The sequence below is a fragment of the Pongo abelii genome, chromosome 19 (assembly GCF_028885655.2).
Source record: "Pongo abelii isolate AG06213 chromosome 19, NHGRI_mPonAbe1-v2.0_pri, whole genome shotgun sequence".
Taxonomy (NCBI): domain Eukaryota; kingdom Metazoa; phylum Chordata; class Mammalia; order Primates; family Hominidae; genus Pongo; species Pongo abelii.
Window position 1 is genome coordinate 91,424,272 of NC_072004.2, and position 21,364 is coordinate 91,445,635.

The 21,364-nt window shown below is 60.1% G+C and overlaps 1 protein-coding gene across 1 annotated transcript; it reads right to left on the reverse strand.

Annotated features, from left to right (window-relative positions):
• Positions 1-360: 360 nt before the first annotated feature.
• EVPL (envoplakin) lies at positions 361-20,659 on the reverse strand. Its single transcript, XM_024234710.3, has 22 exons — positions 20,454-20,659; positions 17,417-17,516; positions 16,896-17,050; positions 16,688-16,814; positions 15,809-15,934; positions 15,583-15,621; positions 15,263-15,424; positions 15,070-15,177; positions 14,852-14,947; positions 13,064-13,189; positions 12,454-12,600; positions 11,986-12,140; positions 11,701-11,798; positions 11,278-11,450; positions 8,976-9,154; positions 8,753-8,891; positions 8,442-8,635; positions 7,954-8,104; positions 5,538-5,621; positions 5,304-5,414; positions 5,108-5,200; positions 361-4,058 (listed from the first exon to the last, which is right to left on the reverse strand). Exons 1-22 carry the CDS (start codon positions 20,549-20,551, stop codon positions 618-620), a joined length of 6,102 nt encoding a protein of 2,033 aa, XP_024090478.3. The 5' UTR covers positions 20,552-20,659; the 3' UTR covers positions 361-617.
• Between the last annotated feature and the right edge of the window lie 705 nt (positions 20,660-21,364).

The following is a 21,364-nucleotide window of genomic DNA, read 5'->3' on the forward strand; positions in this document are numbered from 1 at the left end:
ACACCCAGCTAATTTTTATATTTTTAGTAGAGCCGGGGTTTCACCATGTTGGTCAGGCTGGTCTCCAACTCCTGACCTCGGATCCACCCGCCTTGGCCTCCCTAAATGCTGGGATTACAGGTGTGAGCCACTGTGCCCAGCCTCCTTTAGTGATTTTAAACCATAATCTCTTTCCATGACCTGCCACCGCATCCCTGCCCTGCACTCAAGGAAGCACAGCCCTCCAAGGATGCCTATTTCCCAGGCAGGCAAATTGAACACGTCCGCCCAGGCAAGGACTCGAGCAACGCTGTCCTTGCACTCATCCCGCAGACACGTGGGTCCTGCACTCTCAAATGTGAATGAATGGGACACCACGTGGCACGGGGAGACAGAATTCGTTTATTGGATCACTGGGTGGAGGTGGAGGAAGAACTGAGTGGCTGCTGTCCTGGTCTGGGGATGGATCAGGCACCAAGGTTAGGGGAGGGAGCCCATCACCGTGTTAGTAAAATAATAAAACAGTGGTCGGACAGAGGGGAGACGCACTGCCTGGGATGAGGCTGCTCTGAGGCAAGAGGTGTACGTATCCTACCTGGCCCAACACACGCGCTTCCCCACTGGCTGCTTGGCCTGTGTCAGCAAAGGGAGCGCGGGACAGTGGGGGAGGCGGAGCGGTAGCAGCGGTACCCCTCCAGTGCCGCTGGCAGGAGCAGCAGGCCGCTCAGGGGGTCTTTGCGGCAGCGGCCCATGGCCTCCTTGTAGCTCAGCGGTTCCTTGGAGATGGGGTCTGTCAAATCCTTCTCGTAGCTGGACTCGTCCTGCAGGAGCTGGGCCAGCTCTTCACTGATCATCCCGGAGAGGAGGGCCTGCTGGATGGGGATGCGGCCTGTCCTCTTGGGGTCGATGAGCCCCCCGGTCAGGTGCTGCACCTGCAGGTGTGGGAGCACGCTCTCCCGGGGCATCCAGCCCTTCTGGACGGCCTCGCCCACCGACAGCCTCTTCTTGGTGACGGGGTCCTCGATGCCAGTGAAGGCCTTCTGGGCGTTGAGCAGCCTCTGCGTGGAGGTGTTCTCGATCAGGCCCCTCTCCATTGCCTTGTGCACAGAGTAGCGCTCACGGCTGAGCAGGTCCACGATGCCCCCTGTGGCTGCCTGGGCCTCCAGTAGCTTCTGCCCAGTGATGGGGTCCAGCATGTTCTTGGCCACGGCCGTCTTGATGCTGCACTTGTTGTCTGTGGTTGTGTCATAGATCCCGGCGATAGGGAAGCTGTCATCACCGAGCCCGAGAGAGAAGCTGGGAGAGAAGAAACTGGTGCTCTGGGGGACCGGGGAGGCGAGCGGGGACTTGGAGATGATAGAGCCGATGGACAGTGAGGAGCTTGGCTTGGTCTCCCCAGCCACAAGCAGCGCAAACTCTGAGATGGGTAGGTGGCCGTCCTTGTACAGATGGTACTCCTCCTTAGAGATGCGCCGGCAGCGGAGGGCGGCCTCGATGGAGTACTGCTTCCCGCTCTTGCGGTCCAGGAGCACAGACTCCTCCCCGCAGGGCCCCGAGGTGGTGACCTCCTCCCAGTCACACTCGAGCTCCTGGAGCTGCAAGTACTGGCCCCTGTCGATGATGCCCCTCTTGTAGGCCTCGTACGGGGACATGTCCTTCCCCGTCTCGGGTTCCAGGATGGAGATCTTGGTGGAAAGGTTGGTCTCTCGCGTCTGGGTCTCCTGGCTGAGCTCCTCCCGGCTCACCTTGGCGTGGAGGTCCCGGAGCGTCCGCTCCTTCTCGTAGATCTGGTCCTTCTCGCGGAGGATGGCCGCCTCGAGCCGTGAGAGCTCCTGGCCCCGCTGGGCCGCCTTCTGCCGCTCGCTCTCCGTCTTCTGGCTGAGCAGCTTCGACGACTCCTGCAGCTGCAGTGTCTGCTGCTGCTTCTGCCTCTCCAGAACCCGCAGCTCCTGCTGCAGCCGCCCACGCTCCTGGTCTGCCTGGTCCCGGGCCCTCTGCAGCTCGGACTCCTCCCGGGACCAGGTTCTCCCCAGCGTCTCGGCCCGGTCAATGCGCTCCCGCAGGCGCCGCGCCTCCTCCTCCCGGGCCTGCCGGGCCGTGCGCTCCCTGTTGAGCATCTCCCACACGCGGGCCCGCTCATCCTCCAGCACGCGGTCCTTCTGCACCCGGATCACTTCCTTGTAGATGGTCTTCTCCTGCGATTTGGCTTTCTGGAGGACGTCAATCTGGACCTGCAGGTTCTTGCACTCCCGATGCAGCTCCGTCACCTGGGTCTTCTCCTGGTCCAGGTCCCGCCGCAGGGCTTCCGTGGACTTCTCCAGGTCCGGGTCCTTCTCCAGCTTGACCACTTCCTCCATGATGATCTTCTCCTGCACCGTGGGAGGCCGCTTCTCGAGCTCCTGGATCCTCAAGGTCAGCTGCCGCAGCTCCCTCTCCACGGCCAGCTTCTTGCTGCGGTCCTCCTGGAAGCTGAGCAGGCCCTCCTGCTCCTCCACGCCGGCCCGCAGCTGCTGCACCTCAAGCTCCAGCTGGCGCCGCCGGCCCACCTCCTCATCCAGGCTCTGGCTCAGCCGGCTGTGCTCCTCGCGCAGCTTCGGGTCCTTCTGGGTGACCACCACCTCCTGCACCACCACCTTCTCTTCGGGCTTCCTCCTCTCCAGCAGCAGGCGCTTGCTCTGCAGCTCGTACACCGCGTCCTCCGCGGCCCGCCTCTTCTGGGCCGCCTCCCGCACCTCCTGGCGGAGCCGCTCTGCTTCTTTCTCCAGCACCGGGTCCTTCTCGTGGCGCACCACCTCCTTGCTCACCGTCTTGGTTTCCACCTTGGCCCGCTCGCGCCTCCACTCGTCGCGCTCACCCTGCAGGCGGATGAGCTGCTCCTGGGAGCGCCCGTGGCTGTTGACGAGCTCGTTGAGCTGAGCCTTCAGGCGGTCGATCTCGCGCAGCACCTCGGGGCTCCTCTCATGCCTCACCACCTCCTGGGTCACCTCCTTGTACTCCACCGTGGGCTTCTGGGCCCGCAGGACCTCCAGGTCGGGCAGCAGCTTCTCCACCTCTTTCTCCACACCACTCCTCCTGCCCGCCATCTCCAGCAGCTTGGCCTTGAGCCGAGTGATCTCCTGCTCTGTCTCCGGATCCACCTGGAAGATCTCGTGGACTCGCTCCTGGAGCTGCACTTTGGGCCTCTGCTTCTCCACCACGCTGTACTTGCTGTGCAGGTCACTCAGCTCCCTGGCCAGGGTCGCGTTCTTGGTCCTCTCCTCCTCGAGGAGGCTCCTCAGCCTGGAGGACTCCTGGAGGAGCCCTGGGTCCTGCTCCACCTTCTTCACCTCCTTTACGATGACCTTGGGCTCCACTGAGCTGATAGCCCGCTCCAGGTCTTGTATACGAGCCTGTAGCTTGGCCACAGCCTCCTCCGCCTGCTTCCTCCGCGCAGCATCCTCCTCCATCTGCAGCCTCAGAGCCTGGGCCGCCTTGACCATTTCCAGATTCTTCTCCACCTTGACCACCTCTTTCACCATGACCTTCTCCTTCACGTCCACCTCCCTCTTCTCAAGGGCCAGTAGCTCCTTCTTCAGCCCTTCCAGCCGGGCCGAGATGACAGCATCCTCTCCGCGGAGCTGCTGGATCTGGATCCTGAGCTGGGCCGCCTGGCTGTCCAGGCCAGGGTCCCTCTCCACCTGGGTGACCTCCTTGGTCAGCAGATGAGGCTGCATGGTCTTCCTCTTGCTTTCCAGCTGCACGACCTTCTGGGCTGCCACTTCCAGGTCTGCCTGCAGGCCAGCCCGCCGCTTGCCCTCCTCTTCCATCTGGGCCTTCACCCTGGACAGGCTGCCCTCCAGCTGGGGGTCCCGGTAGAACTCCACCACTTCGGTCTCCTCCAGCCTCTCCAAGGGCCGCTGGGTCCTCAGCTGCAGCAGTTGGCTCCTCTGCGCCTCCAGCTCATGCTGCACCTGAGCTACCCGCTTCCTCTCCTCTTCCAGCTGGGCCTTCAGGGCCTCTGACTCTCTCCCTGCTTGGGTAGGGCTCTCAGAGCCCTGCTTTGCATCATAGGTCCTTCGGATGTCTTCACTGAGCTCCTTCTGCAGAGAGGAAGAAGGGTAGAGCATGGGGGTGGGTGGTGGAGATAGGAGCTTCATGTTTTTCCTGAGATGAAAGACCTCTCCCTGTTTCCTGAGACTCCCCAGTGGGTCCTCAGAGGTGGAGCTGGAGACCTAAGATGCTTGGATATAGGATTTTGAGAAGACCCAGTCAATGCAATGATTTTAGGACCCAAGGCAGTGTGCAGGCCTGGTTTGCATTAGAAAGCGCAAATAGGGGCCAGGTGCGATGGCTGATGCCTTTAATCCCAACACTTTGGGAGGCCAAGGTGGGTGGATCACCTGAGGTCAGGAGTTCGAGACCAGCCTGATCAACATAGTGAAACCCCGTCTCTACTAAAAATCCAAAAAATTAGCTGGGCGTGGTGACGCATGCCTGTAATCCCAGTTACTCAGGAGGCCGAGGCAGGAGAATCGCTTGAACCGGGGAGGCAGAGGTTGCAGTGAGCTGAGATTGCGCCACTGCACTCCAACTTTGGTGATAGAGCAAGACTCCATCTCAAAAAAAAAAAAAAAAAAAGTGCAAACAGGACAGGTTCTCCCTGTCTCTCCAGAACCTTTCCCCTTTCCCCTTCCATCCAGGGACCCTAATTGTGGCTGAGGGTAACAGAAAAGCTGGCAAGTCACCAGGAGTCCTGGAGAAGTTCTGGCTCGAGGGTGTGTAGTGTGTAGGCCGAGGGTGGAGAGCCAGGTGGCTGAGGCCAAAGGCTCTAGGGGATTTTCTCTGCTCTCTGGGGTTAGAGGTCCTGTCCCATTGGAGGATGCCCAGTAGCCAAGCTGTGACCACACTGAATGCCATCTCCAGGGCCTAACCCTGGGATGGACACCAGCCTGTAAGAGCTGCTGGAGAGAAAACTGGGTGGCCGGAATCCGCTCCCCTCTCCAGCAGCCAGAGCTGCCCAGGGGCTGCAGGCAGGAGGGAGAGGAGGAAGGGAAACTACCAGGGTGACAGCCTGGCATTTTGGGAATGGAGTGGGCATTCCTGGTTATTCTTGGCTGTTGTGGGAAAGGTGTAGGTGTTGTCTATGTACCTTCTCCAGCATTTTTCTAGCAAACTCCAGCTGCTGGAGCAGCTGCTGCTGTGCTGCTGCAACCTCAGTATAGGCCTTTGCAAGGTTCTTCTCCTGGAGAGGGCAGAGGGAGAGGGGAAGGGCAGAGTCAGCTCCTGCCTTGGAGCCTGCAGAGCTGGTGCCAACGTCCACTGATCCCTGCCAGGTCCCATCTCACCTGGGCCTGGATGCTCTCCTGCAGGGGAGCCACTCGGGGTCTCTTGGGGACTGACACTCCCAGAGTGGGCTCCAAAGAGCAGCGGTAGGTGTCTGCCTGGAGCTCATAGTCCTGAGCAGGGAGGAAAGGACAGCAGGCTGGCAGCCAGTGGGGGAGGCTGGGTGTGGGGGATAGGGCTGGAAGAGGGACAAGGGTGATGCATGGAGAGGGGCACGCTAAAGGCAAGCTGCTTACCTGGAGCGCTGCCTGCAGGGCCTGGGAGAGGCGGGATGCCGTGGCCCTGTCCCGCTCTCGGCTCTGGATCTCCTGCATCAGCCTCTGCCAGGGAAGAATCCAGAGTCAGGGGGCCAGGAAATGCCACTCACCCTGACTCTCCTCTAGCCAGTGGCTCCAGGGCCACAGTCAGCCAGAGCTGCCTCCCAGGGACAAGAAAGGGCAGGGAGGGAGACCTGGGCCAAACTCCCTCCTTTCCCTGACATCATTCTCTCTGCTTTTCCTCCTTCCTCTCCGAGGCACCTTGGCAGAATCCCTTTCTTTCTTTTTTTTTTTTTTTTTGAGATCGAGTCTCGCTCTGTCACCCAGGTTGGAGTGCGTGATCTCGGCTCACAGCAGCCTCCTGGGTTCAAGCGATTTTCATGCCTCAGCTTCCTGAGTAGCTGGGATTACAGGTGTCTGCCACCATGCCAGGCTAATTTTTATATTTTTAGTAGAGATGGGTTTTCACCATGTTGGCCAGGCTGGACTCGAACTCCTGACCTCAGGTGATCTGCCAGCCTCAGCCTCCCAAAGTGCTGGGATTAGAGGCATGAGCTACCTTTCTTCGGCCTTGTGCCCCTCAGAGTTCCGTTCTAGCACAGTAGTATCTGCGAGCATCAGCTGGGGCCTGTGGGAGGCAGGCATGCGGGGCCCACCTGCACATCAGATCCAGCAGGTCCAGGTGGCCCTGAGAATTCTTTTTTGTTTGTTTGTTTTTGGTTTTTTTTGAGATGGAGTCTCGCTCTGTCGCCCAGGATGGAGTGCAGTGGCGCTATCTCGGCTCACTGCAAGCTCCGCCTCCCGGGTTCACACCATTCTCCTGCCAAAGCCTCCGAGTAGCTGGGACTACAGGTGCCCACCACCGTGCCCAGCTAATTTTTTGTATTTTTAGTAGAGATGGGGTTTCACTGTGTTAGCCAGGATGGTCTCGATCTCCTGACCTCGTGATCCACCCGCCTCGGCCTCCCAAAGTGCTGGGATTACAGGCGTGAGCCACCGCACCCGGCCTGAGAATTCATATTTCTGACAAGTCCCCAGGTGATGCTGCTACAGCTCATCCAGAACCATGGCTCCAATTGGAAAGTTCTCAACATGGGATGCCCACTTTTATTCACCTGGGAACTTAATATACTGATGCTCTGACCACAATAATCCAACTTATTTGGTCTGGGGAGGGGTCCTGGCCTGGGGATGTTTTAGAAGCTCTCTGGGAGATTCTAGTTTGCAGCCAGGGCTGAGAATCTCTGTCCCAGGCCCCCTTCCCAATGTCACCTCCCTACTCTCTCCCCAGATATTCTCATTTTCCAGCAGTCCCAGACCCATCTTTGCTCTTGAGCTCCTAGGGGAACCCCCAGCCCCAGTTCCCTCCCATATGCCTGCCTCCACCTCCCCGCTGCCCTCGGCTGTCCTGGCCACCTCATTTCAGCATGACCCAGCCGGCCCCATTCCCTCCCCAAATATGCTCTGTTCCCTGTGCTCCCACCTCAGGTGGAGGTGCCCCCTCTTCCCGGTTGTCCCCAACAGAACCCTGGGCACCACCGGGCCCCGTCCATCTCACTCACTGTTGCCTTCAAGCAGTCACCAAGTCCACCTAATTCTGCCATCTCCATCTCAGATCTGCCCACCTCGCCCTGTGCCATGGTCCCTTCCCCGGCCAGGCCACCACTCTGTCTCACCTGGATTTCCACCCTGGCTCCTCGTGGGCCTCCATGTCTTCATTCCCACCCTCTTAGCCTTTCTCTACTCGGCAGCCAGAGCCAGCTTCTAAACACTGGCCTGGAAGCATCCCCTCCCCAGCAGCTTCTGGGGGCCGCAGGAGACAATGCAGCCTGGATCCTGTGCCAGAAGGGCCTGTGTGGTCTGCCCATCTGGTCGCCCTTGTCCCTGAGTTCCCCTCCTTTCCTCTGATGCCATGCCCTCTGCATGGGACATTTCATCCCTCCCCCGGCTAACCTTGCTTCCTCCCACACCACCGACCCTGACCCGCATGGGTGCCCAGCCTGGGGGCACCCACAGCACGCTGGCTTCTCCCACCAACGCTTATTGGCATCACAGACCTCCCCCACCAGACTGGGAGCTGCCAGGGTGCAGGGTTGTACCCCAGTGAACCCATTGCCTGGTACATGGCAGGGGCTTGACGAGTATGAGGAAGATGCAGTAGTGGCCGGAACCCTCAGGGCTCTGTGGCCTGAGCTTGTAAATCCCACTGCCCCAGTCAGGCCAGACAGAGATGGGCTGGCCCCGTCTGTGGGCAAAGAGGAGCATTTCAGCTGGAGGCCAGGGAAGGGGCCCAAGGCCTCCATGGCCTGGGCTTTGAAGCCCCTTAGAGCGCTTCTGAGCTTTGGCCACTAGGGGGCCACATGGGCACAGGCAGCTGTCCCTGCCCCAGCCTCACCTTCTGCGCCTGCAGCTTGTAGGCGATCTGGCTGGGGCCGTCGCTGGGCCGCACCTGGCTGTGGGGCAGGTGCTCCAGCCAGGAGCTCAGGTTATCCTTGCAGTTCTTGAACTGCTGGTAGGTGAGGGCGGCATCCTGCACCATCTTCTCCCTGCAGGAGGACGAGGCCCAGAACAGAGATAAGACCTGCCCTCTGGGGACAGGGGCAGGTGCACAGGGAGGCTGGTGGGAGCCTCCTCCTGGGGGCAGGTCAGGAGGCCCGAGTGGCCTGCTGTGCAGATCCCCACTCCCTGACCCTGGGAATTCAGAGATGGAACCGTCTCTACCAGGCACCACCCTGGGAGGTAAGTGCTTGTTATCCCATTTTAGAGGTGAGGAAACAGCTTCAGAGAAGTGAAGTCACTAGCCCAGCATCACACAGCTTGTAGACAGCAATGCCTGGCTCTGCACCAGCCCACACCCTGTGCCCCGAGGACCCAGTCGCTCACCGCAGGTCCAGCTGGTCCCCTGCGGCGTGGTAGCGGTCCGTGAGGGCTCGCACCTGGCGCTGCTGGCGAGGCAGGTCTTGGCAGAACTCCTGGAAGTTGTTCTGCAGCGCGGCGCATGCGTGCTCCGAGGCCTTCAACGCGCGGTGCAGCCGCAGCACGCAGGTCTGCTGTTCCAGCAGCTCCCTCCGCTGGCGCTGCGGGAGGAGGGGACGCAGCCGTGCACCCTCGTGGCTGGGGAGACGCCGTGTCCACCCACCCGCCCCTGAATGCTGGGTCCCCCTGCCACCAGGAGGCCCCGGCTGGTCCCTTACCTGCAGCTCGCTGACCCTCTCCCGCAGAGCCCCCGGTTCAGCAGGGATGGGGGCCTCCTGCACCAGGGTGGCCTCGAAGCCTCGGATGACCCTGTCCGCATCCTGGATCTGCCGCTCCAGACCCAGGGCAGCCTTGGCTCTGCCGCAGAGGAGGCAAGGCTCAGACTCTCCCTGGGCCGCACGCTGCTGCCCTGCCTGGCTGCCCTGTCCCCAGAGCACTCACTTCTCCCCGTAGAGGCTGCACAGAACCTGCACATCACTGAAATTGTTCTTCACGCTGTTGAGGGCTACGGGCAGCTGCAGGGCAGCGGGGCCCACGGGCCGCGTAGACAGAAACGCCTCGCACTCCTTCTGGGCTGTCTTCTTCTCCGTTCCCAGGCTCTGCAGGCGCTGGGCTGTACCCTGAAGAGGGGCGGGGTCAGGGATCTCTGGGCAGGTGGGTTCCGCCCGACACTTCTACCAGAATACCCTAACTCTGCGCCCATGGAGGCAGTAGAGTGTGGTGGGTAACATGCTTGGGCTCAGGCCAGAGAACTGCGTTCAGTCCTGGCCCCACTCGTTCCTCTGTGGATGACCTGGGGCAGATCAACCTGTCTGACCCTCAGTCTCCTCATCTACAAAATGATTGATAGGAGGGGCCGGGCGCAGTGGCTCACACCTGTATTCCTAGCACTTTGGGAGGCCCAGGCGGGTGGGTTGCTTGAGGTCAGGAGTTCGAGACCAGCCTGGCCAACATGGCGAAACCGTCTCTACTAAAAATACAAAAATTAGCCACCCGTAGCGGCGCGCACGTGTAATCCCAGCTACCCAGGAGGCTGAGGCAGGAGAATTGCTGGAACCCCAGGAGGTGGGGGTTGCAGCAAGCTGAGATCATGCCGCTGCACTCCAGCCTGGGTGACAAGAGCAAGACTCCATCTCAAAAATAAATAAATAAGAATGATTGATGGGAGGATGACACAAGAGCCAGTGTCCTGAGCTCAGCAGCGAGCACCAGGCACACAGTTACCTACAGTCATCTTCATGTCACTGTCCTGCTCACAAGACCATCAGGTCCCCCGGCCCTGTCTCTCCAGCCAAAGCCCTGGCTCTGCCCAGTAGGGACTGTTGCCCTCATTCTTTCATCAGTTATTCACTCATCTGCCTGGTCCATCACCGAGCAGTGCTGACTCTGCACCAGGCACCACCCACCGCCCAGTCTAACTGGGCTTCTCCTGGACCCCAACACCACTGACGTGGCAGATGCTATGACTTCAAAACCTAAGGACCCAGCTTCTTAGGAGGTGAAGACAGGGGGATTGTTTGAGACCAGGAGGTTGAGGCTACAGTGAGCCTTGATCACGCCGCTGCCCTCCAGCCTGGGCAACAAAGCAAGACCCCGTCTCAAAATAATAATAATATGGCCAAGTGCAGTGGCTCATGCCTGTCATCCTAGCACTTTGGGAGGCTGAGGCAGGAGGATCGCTTGAGCTCAGGAGTTTGAGACCAGCCTGGGCAACATGGCAAAACCCCATCTCTACCAAAAAAATTAGCTGGGCTCAGTGTTGCACCTGTGGTCCCAACTACTCGGGAGGCTGAGGTGGGAGGATCACTCAAGTCTAGGAGGTGGAGGTTGCAGTGAGCTGAGATTATACCACTGCACACCACTGCATTCCAGCCTGGGTGACAAAGTGAGACCCCATCTCAAAAAACAAAAAACAAAAAACAGACCAGGTGCGGTGGCTCACGCCTGTAATCCCAGCACTCTGGGAGGCCGAGATGGGTGGATCACTTGAGGTCAGGAGTTTGACATCAGCCTGGCCAACATGGTGAAACCCCGTCTCTACTAAAAATACAAAAATTAGTTGGGCATGTTGGTGTGTGCCTGTAATCCCAGCTACTCCGGAGGTTGAGGCAGGAGAATTGCTTGAACCTGGGAGGCAGAAGTTGCAGTGAGCCGAGATCGTGCCACTGCACTCCAGCCTGGGTGATGCAGAGAGACTTTGTCTCAAGAAAAGAAACGAAACTGGTTTGGAAGGATAACCCTGGCTGTGGCCCGGTGTGGGTTTCACTCTGAGCACTTTTGGGAGTGTTGAGTCCACGTGGCAGAGAGCTTGCTGTTCTTGGGTAAGGAGTTTACACAACGCTGCAACCTCCCCAGGTAGGCTCCCCCTTGCAGCCAGGGGACATCTCTTCCTAAGATTCTCCAGGCTTCCTTGCTATTTCAGGAGCTTCGCCAGAATACCTCCTGGGGTTGTTGACATTGGGCCCTACTGGAACCTTCCTGAATGATCAGGTGAGCTGGGCATTATTACATCTGCTTCAGGGATGAGGAAACCAAGGCCCAGAGAGTTATGTAGTCTAAGATCCCAGAGCTGGTCAGTGGAGGAGCCAGGAGGGGAACCAGCTTGTCTGAGCCCGGGTCTGTCCACACCCTTCTCCACCTCCGTCCCAGCCACTGCTCCTGCACTTGCCTCACCTCCCTCAAGTGTGAGCACCAGGGCCGGGCCGCTTCTCATCCCAGCCGCCCCCTTCCGCCGCTCACCTACCTCATTGCTGTGGATGCGGCCCTCCAGGTCCTCCAGGGGTGTGGTGCGGCTCAGCGGGGCCCGCGCCCAGGCCAGCACCTGCCTCTCTATCTGTCCCAGGTCTCCATCCAGCCGGGTCATCTGTGTCAGGAGCTTCTGGGCATGTGGGTTGGCCGGGGCCGAGCCAGATGGAGCTGGGGACAGAGGTGCCGGTGAGGGCCCAGGGCCTATCTCCAGACTGCCAGATGGGTGCCCCCGCCAGGTGCCCACAGAGGGTCCTATCGGGGTAGGGTGGAGGGGATGGGCAGGGCCACCCCAGAGATGAAATCCCCAGAGTGATGGTCCCTAACCCAAGGCGACCCCTGCCCATCACAGACCAGCCGGAAGTCGGAATCTACTCTTTCTAGCCCCACAGCCACCCCTCCCCCGGGCCACCCTGGGTACCCTGCTGGCTGGGCCGAAGAGACTCTGCAGCACTGGCCTTCAGGCGGCTCTGGACTGTGGCCAATTTCTGCTTCAGGGCCTGCAGCTCCGAGGCCAGCCTAGAACGAAGAGGGGATTGGAGAAAGAGGTCCTCACTCTGCCTCTCTCCCTCCCCAGCCCCAGTAGACGCAGCTTCAGGTGGAGGCTGGCCTTTGAGCAGGGGTCTGCCGGGGCATGGGCTTGGACAGCACAGGGCTGGCCTGCTCTGCCCACAGCCTGCCCCTGAGTATCCCTACACAGACCTACCGGGAGGCCCTGGCCACGGCATCAGGGTCTGGTGCTGGGATGCAGAAGCAGGCGGCGGGAGCACGCTTGGTCTCCCCACCAGGGCCCTGCACGACCCAGGTGTACAGGTCAGTGTTATCTATCAGCTTATACCGCTCACCCCGCAGCAGCTGCACCTGGGGGCACAGAAAGGGAGCGGCTCCTGCGGGCTCAGGGGCAGGGGGCCAAGGCCAGGGCAGAGTAGGGGCTGGGGACAGAGACAGATGGGGACAGCAGCTGGAGCAGGGACAAGAGTAGGGTGGGAGACGCTGGGGTAGAAAAGAGGCAGGACAGGACTTGGAGAGAGGAGGGTCTGGGTCAAGGGAAGGAGTAGGGTGAAAGTGGGTGCAGGAGACAGCTGGGGATGGAGCAGGGATGGGCTTGGGCAGGGGTAGGGGATGGGTTGGGTGGGGCTGGATGGTGGCAGGGGTGAGGTGGGGGAGTTCGCACTTCTCCTGAGTCCCAGTCGCAGATGCTGTCCACGTGCAGGGGCTGCTGAGGCGGGTTTCTTCGCTGTGGCAGAGGGGCCACATCCCGGCTTCGCCGCTGCAGGTCCCCAGTGGCCCTCTCGGTGACAGCCAGCTGTTTTTCCTCTGCCTGCCGGGGGCCCAGGCAGTGGGGACTCAGGCCAGGCTGCATTGGAGGCTGGCCACACCATACCCGTCCTTCAAAAGGCCTAGAGGCTGGCCTTCATGAAGGCAGGGGTCTCTAAGTCAGCAAAGTAAAAGGAGCCCCTCTCTGGGGGCCTAGGATCCTGGGATCTGCTAGTTGCAGGGAGGGGGATGGCACAGCATCACCCAGGCCTCCGAGCAGAAGCGAGACGGGCCTCAGAGCTCTCCCAGGCTGCCCTTGTCCCACTGCAAATGAGGAAACTGACGTCCAGAGGTGGGAGGAGCTTGCTGGTACCTGGCCAGCCTCCTGCTAGAGCAGATCCCCCGCCAGCACACAGGCCAGGGCTTGGGATAGACTAGGTACCAAGGCAGAAGGGGTGAGGCCCAGAAAGATGGACAGGACCAATTCCCAGAAGTGGGGTGCAGATGGCCTGGTGGGGTTGTCTCACCTCCAGCTGTTGCAGCAGCTCTGTGGGGGCGCCAGGGGGGCCCCCAGGTGCAGGGTTGGACTTGGCATCCAAGTTGGAGTTGAGCTTCGCCAGGGTCTGGCTGACTGAGTCCGCCTCTTCCTGGAACTGAGTTCACCGGGTGGTTGAGGGCAGAGCCTGGGGCAACCTGCTGCCCACTGACCCTACAAACCAGCTGAACCTAAGCCAGGTAAACCTAAACCAGCTAAACACAAACCAGATAAATGTGAACCAGCTAAACTAAACCAGTAACCCCTAAGCCAGCTAAACCTAAACCAACTAAACACAAATCAGCTAAACCTAAACCAGAAAAACCTAAACCAGGTAAACCTAAACCAGCTAAACTTAAACCAGCTAAATCTAAACCAGCTAAACACAAACCACCTAAACCGAAACCAGCTAAACCTAAACCAGCCAAACACAAACCAGATACACCTAAACCAGCTAAACCTAAACCAGCTAAACACAAACCGGATAAACCTAAACCAGCTAAACTTAAACCAGTTAGACCTAAACTGTCACTCTCCCCTACTCTGGTCGGTCTTTCTTTTTCCTACCCAGGCGGCAGGACCTTTTATCACTGGTGTGCTCTTGCAAATGGGGTCTTATTCGTGCACTGAACTTATTTTTTTTAAGTGGGTCATAAAACACTTGGTCTTCGTCCTTCCTGCACAAATGAAGGGCACCGTCACCTGCCTCCCTCCAGCACCTGAAGTCCTTCTTGCTGAGACAAAGGGTATTGGAGCTGCACTTGTCCCAGCCCCAGAGAAGAAGCTGTGCTTTAAAGAAGCATTCCAGGTGCTTTTACGGAATTTTTGTCAGTGTGTGATCACAGTCTTGTGGTTCTATAGGAAAATGTATGAAACATTATCTGCCCCCAAATCCCAGTTGTATATTATATCAGGGTTTCTCAACCGTTTTTTTTTTTCATTATTTTCTCCTAAAGAGCCTTTTAAGAAATATTTTATTTAATTTCCCCCCACCTCATCCCCATAAAATTTTATTTATTTATTTTGATAGAGATTTATCTATTTGTTTAGAGACAGGGTCTCGCTATGTTGCCCAGGCTGGTCTGGAACTACTGGGGTCAAGCAATTCTCCCGGCTCGGCCTCCCAAAGTGCTGGAATTACAGGTGTGAGCCACCACGCCTGGCCCCCATGAAATTTTAATATCACTGATATGCTGAATACAGCTTAGGTGCTGTATGTGGCTCTGTACTTCATGCATAAAAAGAGTTAAGATATTTTTCTGCCATTAAGAACCAATTTTCACCCCCCTGGGAACCGCTTCACCCTGTTGAGAATGTGCCCATGCCTTTCTTTCCCTCTGGGACCGAGTGGCAACCACACAGCTCTATTTTATTTTATTTTTGAGGTGGAGTCTCTCCCTGTCACCCAGGCTGGAGTGCAGTGGACCAATCTCGGCTCACTGCAACCTCCGCCTCCTGGGTTCAAGCGATTCTCCTGCCTCAGCCTCCTGAGTAGCTGGGATTACAGGCGCCCGCCACCACGTCTGGCTAATTTTGGTATCTTTAGTAGAGACAGGGTTTCACCATGTTGGCCAGGCTGATCTCGAACTCCTGACCTCAAGTGATCCTCCAGCCTCGGCCTCCCAAAGTGCTGGGATTACAGGTGTGAGCCACCGCGCCCTGCCAGCTCTGTCTAGTTGAGAGGTGCAGTGCCTCTCCTGTGGGCAGGGGTGCTGTGGGACCTCCCGCCCCTGCCTCCCCTGCCGCCCCTGCCGTCCCTGCCGCCCGCCCCAGGGCTCACCCGGCGGTAGTCCTCCACGTGCTGCAGCTGAGTCTCCTGGCAGATGCACAGGTTCAGGAAGTTCTGCCACTCCATCTTCAGGGCCTCCTGGTGGGCCTGGGTACGGCAGCACGGAGCCCTCGGACCACGCCCCGCCCCCCCCTTCCATGTCCACCCCACCTCCCCCACTTCCCCGCCCACCACGTCCCTTCTCACTCCGGTGCCCTGCCCCAGCGCACCTGGATGGACCCCACCGCGGGGTGCCGCAGCTCCACCATGCGCTCGCCGTCGTCCTCCAGCTGGTTCACGCTCTGCTCCTGGCTCAGCAGCTCGTGCTGCTTGAAGTGCTGGGGGCGAGTCGGGTGGGGAGCGGCGGTGAGGACCAGGATGGCCCTGGCCGCCCCTACCTGGCCCCAACCTCTGCCAGCCGACCTCGTACTCCCGCCGCACGCCCTCAGGGTCGGCCATGAGGTCGCTCCAGTCCTGCTGCAGGATGCGGCGCTGCTGCTCCGCCAGGGCGCTCAGCTGCCGCGTGCAGCCCTGCAGGTGCGTATACAGGCTGCCCAGGCTCTGCCCGCGCCACGACGCCGCCTTCTGTGCTCAGGACCCGCCGCCAGCAGCAGGGTGGGGAGAGAGAAAGTGGGGGGCAAAAGGCGCCATTGGGCCGCGCTCAGGAACACTGGCCCCGGGCAGTGTCCGGGCGGCCACCCAGGCACCCGCAGCCACCCTGCCCGACCCTCTCTCCTGCTCACCAGTAGGTCTCGGTATTGGCTCCGGATGGTGGCTGCATCCTGCCTCGACCAAGGGGAGAAACAAGCCCGTGAGAGGTGGGGTGCAGGGAGACGGCCCTCTAAGATCTGGGCCAGCCATACCCCACCCACCCCTATCCCCAGGGCCCAGCCGATCTAGCTCCGGCTCTGACTGGAGAAACAGGGGCTGGGGCTGGCTCCGGATGTGACATCCTCCCGGCTCACCCACCGGCCCCACGAGACTCCGCAGCTGCTGCCCATAGGCGTCGATCTCCTTCTGCAGGATGTTGTGCTCGGCGATCTGTTGCTCCAGCTCCGCCATGCCCGGCCCGTACTGGCCTGCGCAGACCTGCTTCTGCAGGAGAGCCGGTGGCTCAGTCCCCACAGGACCGCGGTGGGGAGCCAGAGAACCCCACATGCCTCCCACCCGGAGAAGTGGACTTGGTCATTTGGGCAGAGCGTGGACGAGCCTGGGAGCAGACCGGGTGCACGCCCTGCAGCTCACCCAGGGGCGAGGCCGTTCTGCAGTGGCCCCTGAGTCCCACTGGTTCCCAGACGCTGGGCTCAGCCTCTGAGAAGTCTCCAGCTCCATCCTGCCTTGTCCGTGAGCCAGCCTCAGTGCTTCCTGCCTGGACACCTCCAGCCAAGCTCTAGGGCCCTCAGAACGCCCTGCTCCAGCCGGACCCTTCCCCACTGTCCCTCTACTGTCATGATGACACCCCTTCTGTGTGGCATCAAAGCACAACTCCTCAACCAGGGATCAGAATGCCCCATGACCTGGCTCTGCCCACCCGCCCAGAAATCCCCACTTCCCGTCGAACCCCAGGCTTCCTCCTGGCAGAAGCCTTTGCTCCTTCTTTCTGGAATTGTCCTCTCCTCACTACTTCACCCTGACCCAACCGAGCCCTCTCACCCCTCTGAGGTCTCTTCATGTGCCTCCTCCTGCAGGAAGTCTTCCCTGACTGCACTGTCTGCTCTGCTGTCTCCCTGCCCAGACCCCTGAGCCACCCCTACACCCTGACTGTTCAAGCCTACAGTCAGGCCCTGGGTTAAACGCAGTTCCGTATCGCCCTCTGATCACACTGGTGTGTGACTTTGAGCTCCTGACCTGTTTCTGCTCCAGCACGCGTGCCCAGTCGACCCTGGGTCCCATGTCAGGGGGCAGCACCATCTTCTCGTACAGGGCACGGTACTCCGCACACTCCTGGGTCACCCGCTCGTGCAGCTGCTTGATGCTGTCAAGAAGGTGGCCGGCAGGTCAGGGCTGGGCCTGGGTCTTCCCCAGGGACCCCCAGCCCTGCTGCAGCCCCACTCACTCCTTCTCAATCTCCTCAGCCTGCGGGTGCTTGAGCCGCCGGGCCTTGTCCACGTCCAGGAAGAGGTCCTTGAGCAGCACCTCGGCCTCCTTCAGGCTGCGACCCGTCTCCTGCTGGTGCTGCAGGGCCTGGCTCTGCTCACTGTTCAGCCGGTCCTGTGGGCAGGGGATGGGCAGACTGGCCAGGGCCCAGAGCCCCCACACCCCTGCTGCCCATCACTGTGGGCCTGAGCCCCACCTTTGGGACCCCAGCTATGCTGGCCAACCTCGAGGCCCACACCAGGCACAGGGTCAGGCCCAGGGCGTCCATGGGGCAGGTGACAAGGACACAGGGGAGCCCAGAAAAGAAGGGAGCTGAGCCCTCTCTCCCACTGTGTGTTAGGGGACAGGCGGTGCAGGACAAAGGTCATCTGTCCCATCTTCACCATCACCAGGGGGCACTCAGGGTGTGCCAGTCCTGATGATGGGCCTCCCATGCCACCCAGCCTGCCCACGCCCTGCCAGCTGCTGCCGGGGCCTCACCTGCTGCAGCCTCTTCTGCGTCTCCAGGATGTCCCGCTCCACCTGGTCGGCGCTGGCTTGCATGCGGGAGATGAGCAGGGCCAGCTCCTGGGTGGCAGCCCTGGTGGGTGGAGGGGATAGTGGGCAGCTCAGTGGAGGAGGCCCCTCTGTGCCCCATCCAGGTGGCGTCCCCTGCCCTCCCTCCACCCCATCCTGCCCCCACAGCCTAGCTCACTGCCCTGACTTTGGGGTCTCTCTCTGCAGGAGGCTCTGTGAGCTAGTCCTGGTTGGGGGTGTTAGCACTGCTCCGCCACATGAGGGGTCAAAAGGTGAGGGTCTCAGGTCTGTGTGGTGCTGGGGGGCAGGCGGCCTCGGTGTCCCAGCCTCAGCCAGCTGTGCCGGCAGTGAGTTCCCGACCCCACCCAGCTACCTGCCACTTCCCTCCCCAAGCCAGTGAATCACCGGCTCAGCCACTAGTACCTGAGCCAGCCTGGCTGGGCCCTGGGAGGGGCAGTTGGGCTGGCTGGGGCAGGGAGGCAACAGCAGGTCCCCCACCCCCACCTCCTCCCACTCCAGCCCTGTGTTCCCCTATACCTCCACCCCGGGGAGCTTTGCCAGAGTGCTGGCTTCAGTAGCCGTCTAGAGGAGCCTCACACTGTCGGAGCCGGGGAGGGGGGGCAGGCGCAAGAGACTGCTGGGCACCCTAACATTCTCCAGAGTTGAGGGTTCAAAGCCCAGACTGGGCCCTGACTTGCTCTGAGTCACATGGTCAGGGACGGAGGGGAAACCTTGCTTCCCCCCAGGGCATTTTCTGTGCATTCGCCCTGCAGCCTCCATAGAGCACCTGCTGTGTGCATGCACGCACTCTGTGGAGGTCACGAGGTCAAGCAGACCTAAGAGAGGGCATATTGGTCCAAGCCTCATGAGCACAGTGCCTTATGGGGGATCATTATCCTGGGGCAGGGGAAGCCTTGAACTGGGTCAAAGGATGGGCCCCCCCAGGCAAAGGGACAGTGCTGGTGAAGGCACAGCAGTCTGGAAGAACTCTGTGGCCAAAACAGCCTGGTTTCATCTTTCTCCATCATTAATGCTGTGTGACCTTGGGCAACTTACTCAACCTCTCTGTGCCTGAGGTTCCTCACTTGTAAAGCGGGATTTTAATAAAAATATCTATGCCTTAGAGCTATTGTGAGCATTAATTGAATTTATCCGTCTGAAACATCCAGTGCAGGCCTGGTGCAGGGTCGGCACCCAGCACGTGTTAGTTTCTATCCCACTAGAGGGCTAGTGCCTTGAAGGCAGGGGCCTGTTGGTTCTGTCTACAGAGACATCTCCAGTGCCTAGAACAGTCCTGGCATGCAGTAAGTGCTCAGTAAGTTCATGTCAAACGAGTGGATCGCACGTGAGATGAGAGCCAACAGGGTCCTGAGGACCGAGCTGCCCCAGGCCAGGAGTGCACTGCTGGGGAGCCTGCCTGGACAGTGGGAGCTGCAGGTGCTGGGCCCCGGGCGCTCCTGCTCACGTCCCGCCTCCTGGGATGGCTGCTCCCACCGGGAGCTGCACACTCCACCCTGGGTGGGGCTCAGGTGCCCCAGGGAGGACAGGTCACTCAGCGAGAGTGTTAGCTGAGAGTCTTAACCACTGTCTTTCCCGTCCACCCAGACGCCCAGCCTCCGTGTCTGCTGGTGCCTTGATCCCTATCGGGGTAATGGGCACCCCCACTCCCACACCAGCCTTTCATCCCTGAGCTTATCTCGACACCCTGGACCCAGGCGGGCTGCCGCCTCCTCTGCAGACGAGCTGAAGCCAGTGAGTGGGAAGAGCACCGCCCAATCCATCCACAGAGAGATGAGGCTGGGCCCCAGAGAGCCGGGTGGTCCAAAGGAGGCCCAGTGCCCCCTGCACCACACCCACTGGAAAAAGAAGCCCCAGCTCTATTTTGTTTTGTTTTAACAGACAGGGTCTTGCTCTGTCACCCAGGCTAGAGGGCAATGGAGTGATCACAGCTCACTGCAGCCTCGACTTCCTGGGCTCAAGTGATCCTCTCACCTCAGCCTCCCAAGTAGCTCTGACTACAGGCATGCACCACTACATCCAGATAATTTTTGTATATTTTTTGTAGAGACGGGATTTCGTCATGTTGCCCAGGCTGGTCTCGAACTCCTGGGCTCAACTGATCCACCCGCCTCGGCCTCCCAAAGTGGTAGGATTGCAGGCGTGAGTTATTGCGCCACGATTTTTTTTGATTTTTTTTTAAAGACAGAGTCTCAGTCTGTCACCCAGGCGGGAGCGCAGGGGTGTGATCATGGCTCACTGCAGCCTCAAACTCCTGGGCTCAAGCAATAGGCACGAGCCACCATGCCTGGCTATGTTTTATTTTTATTTTTTTACAGAAACAAGATCTCCCTATGTTGCCCAGGCTGGTCTCGAGCTCCTGGGCTCAAGGAATCCTCCTGCATTGGCCTCCTGAAGTTCAGGGATTATAGGCGTGAGCCACCGTGCCCAGCCATGAACCCCTAACTCTTCAATACAACCAGGCCCTGGGTGAGAACTCTGGGGAGGGCTGTGGCTTAGGCAGGTGGCAGCACAGCCCCTGCGTCCCTACCCCAGGGATCCCACCCCGCACCCTCAGTCCTCATGCCCTGTACCGAGGCTCCAGGGGTCATCCCAGCCAAGTAGAGCCTTGGGGCAGAGCTGCAGTCAGGCAGCCAGGCTCTCCTGTCTCCCAGCCTCTGGCAGAGGAGGGCCTCGGTGCAGGCTCCTGTCCAGCACTTCTCCCGCTAAGCGGCCTCAATCTGTGGCCCACAGGCCGCCTTAGAGGATGTAGGGAGCCCCAGGCCATCCCCTGCCTCCCGCCAGGGCTGAAGTTCGGCCTGGGCCTGCGGCTCCCAAGGCAGGGAGAGTCCACCCCTGGGCCCTTTGGCCTCGGGACACCAAATGCCAGCACGGGGCTGGTCCTGGGCTCTGGGCCGCCGCCGCCGCCAGGTGGCTCAAGGACCTGGGCCTGGCACCACCCCCACCCCAGTTCCCTGGCTCCCCATCCCCCAGTCCCACTCACCGGCTGTGCTTGCTGGGGGAGCCTTTGGGGGACCCCTTGGCAGGGGAGCCCTTGGGGGACCCCTTCCCCTGGGAGCCTTTGCTCAGCCCCTTGAACATGGTCGTAAAGGCAGGTGCTGGCTCAGGATGGGCTTGGCTGGCGAAGGAGGGCAGGAGGGCAGGTGGGAGGCAGCGGGCGTCCTCACTGGCTGGTCAGCTAAGTCTGGCGAGGTGGGGCGGCTGGGCACTGGGGAAGGGAGTTTCTGGGAGGCCCCTCCTTGCAGGTGAGGCAGCAGGCGGCCGGGTCCCAGGCCTGCCGCGCATGCACCCACAACGGCCACACTCATGCCTGCTCCTGCACAACCAGTCTGGGAGGAACGGGCACAGCCCTGAGGGCGGAGCCGAGCCTGCCCAACTCCCACAGAAGGTTTGGACTTGTTACACCCACATGCCCAGGGGAGAGCGGCAGTGATCACACCCAGATAGGGAAGGAGCTGGGCCAGGACAGACTGGGCTGGAGACAGACGTGCACATGCAGACGCAGGCTGGGCGGAGAGGCCCCAGCCCCGGAGCTCAGGATTAGTAAACACCTCCAGCCAGCTCAGAGGCCCTGCTGCCAGGCAGGCCCCCACCCACAGCTCTCAATCCCCCAGGAGAGGAGGGGGTGTCCTGCCAGCCCAGAGCCTGGCTCTCTGTTCTCCACTGACATGATGGGGCAGCCAGGGGACGTTCACTCCAGACAACTGGCACAAGGTCCATTTTTTTTTTTTTTAAGAGACAAAGTCTCACTCTGTCACCCAGGCTGGAGTGCAATGGCATGATCTCGGCTCACTGCAACCTCTGCCTCCCGGGTTCAAGTGATTCTCCTGCGTCAGCCTCCCGAGTAGCTGGGATTACAGGTGCCCGTCACCATGCCCAGAAAATTTTTGTATT

Coding starts and splice junctions, on each gene's coding strand:
- EVPL (XM_024234710.3), bottom strand. CDS start 20,551: ATGTTCAAGGGGCTGAGCAAAGGCTCCCAGGGGAAGGGGTCCCCCAAG. Junction 15,425..15,582: donor GCCAATACCGAGACCTACTG/GTGAGCAGGAGA, acceptor TCCTGAGCACAG/AAGGCGGCGTCGTGGCGCGG. Junction 5,415..5,537: donor CCCTGCAGGCAGCGCTCCAG/GTAAGCAGCTTG, acceptor CTCCCTGCTCAG/GACTATGAGCTCCAGGCAGA.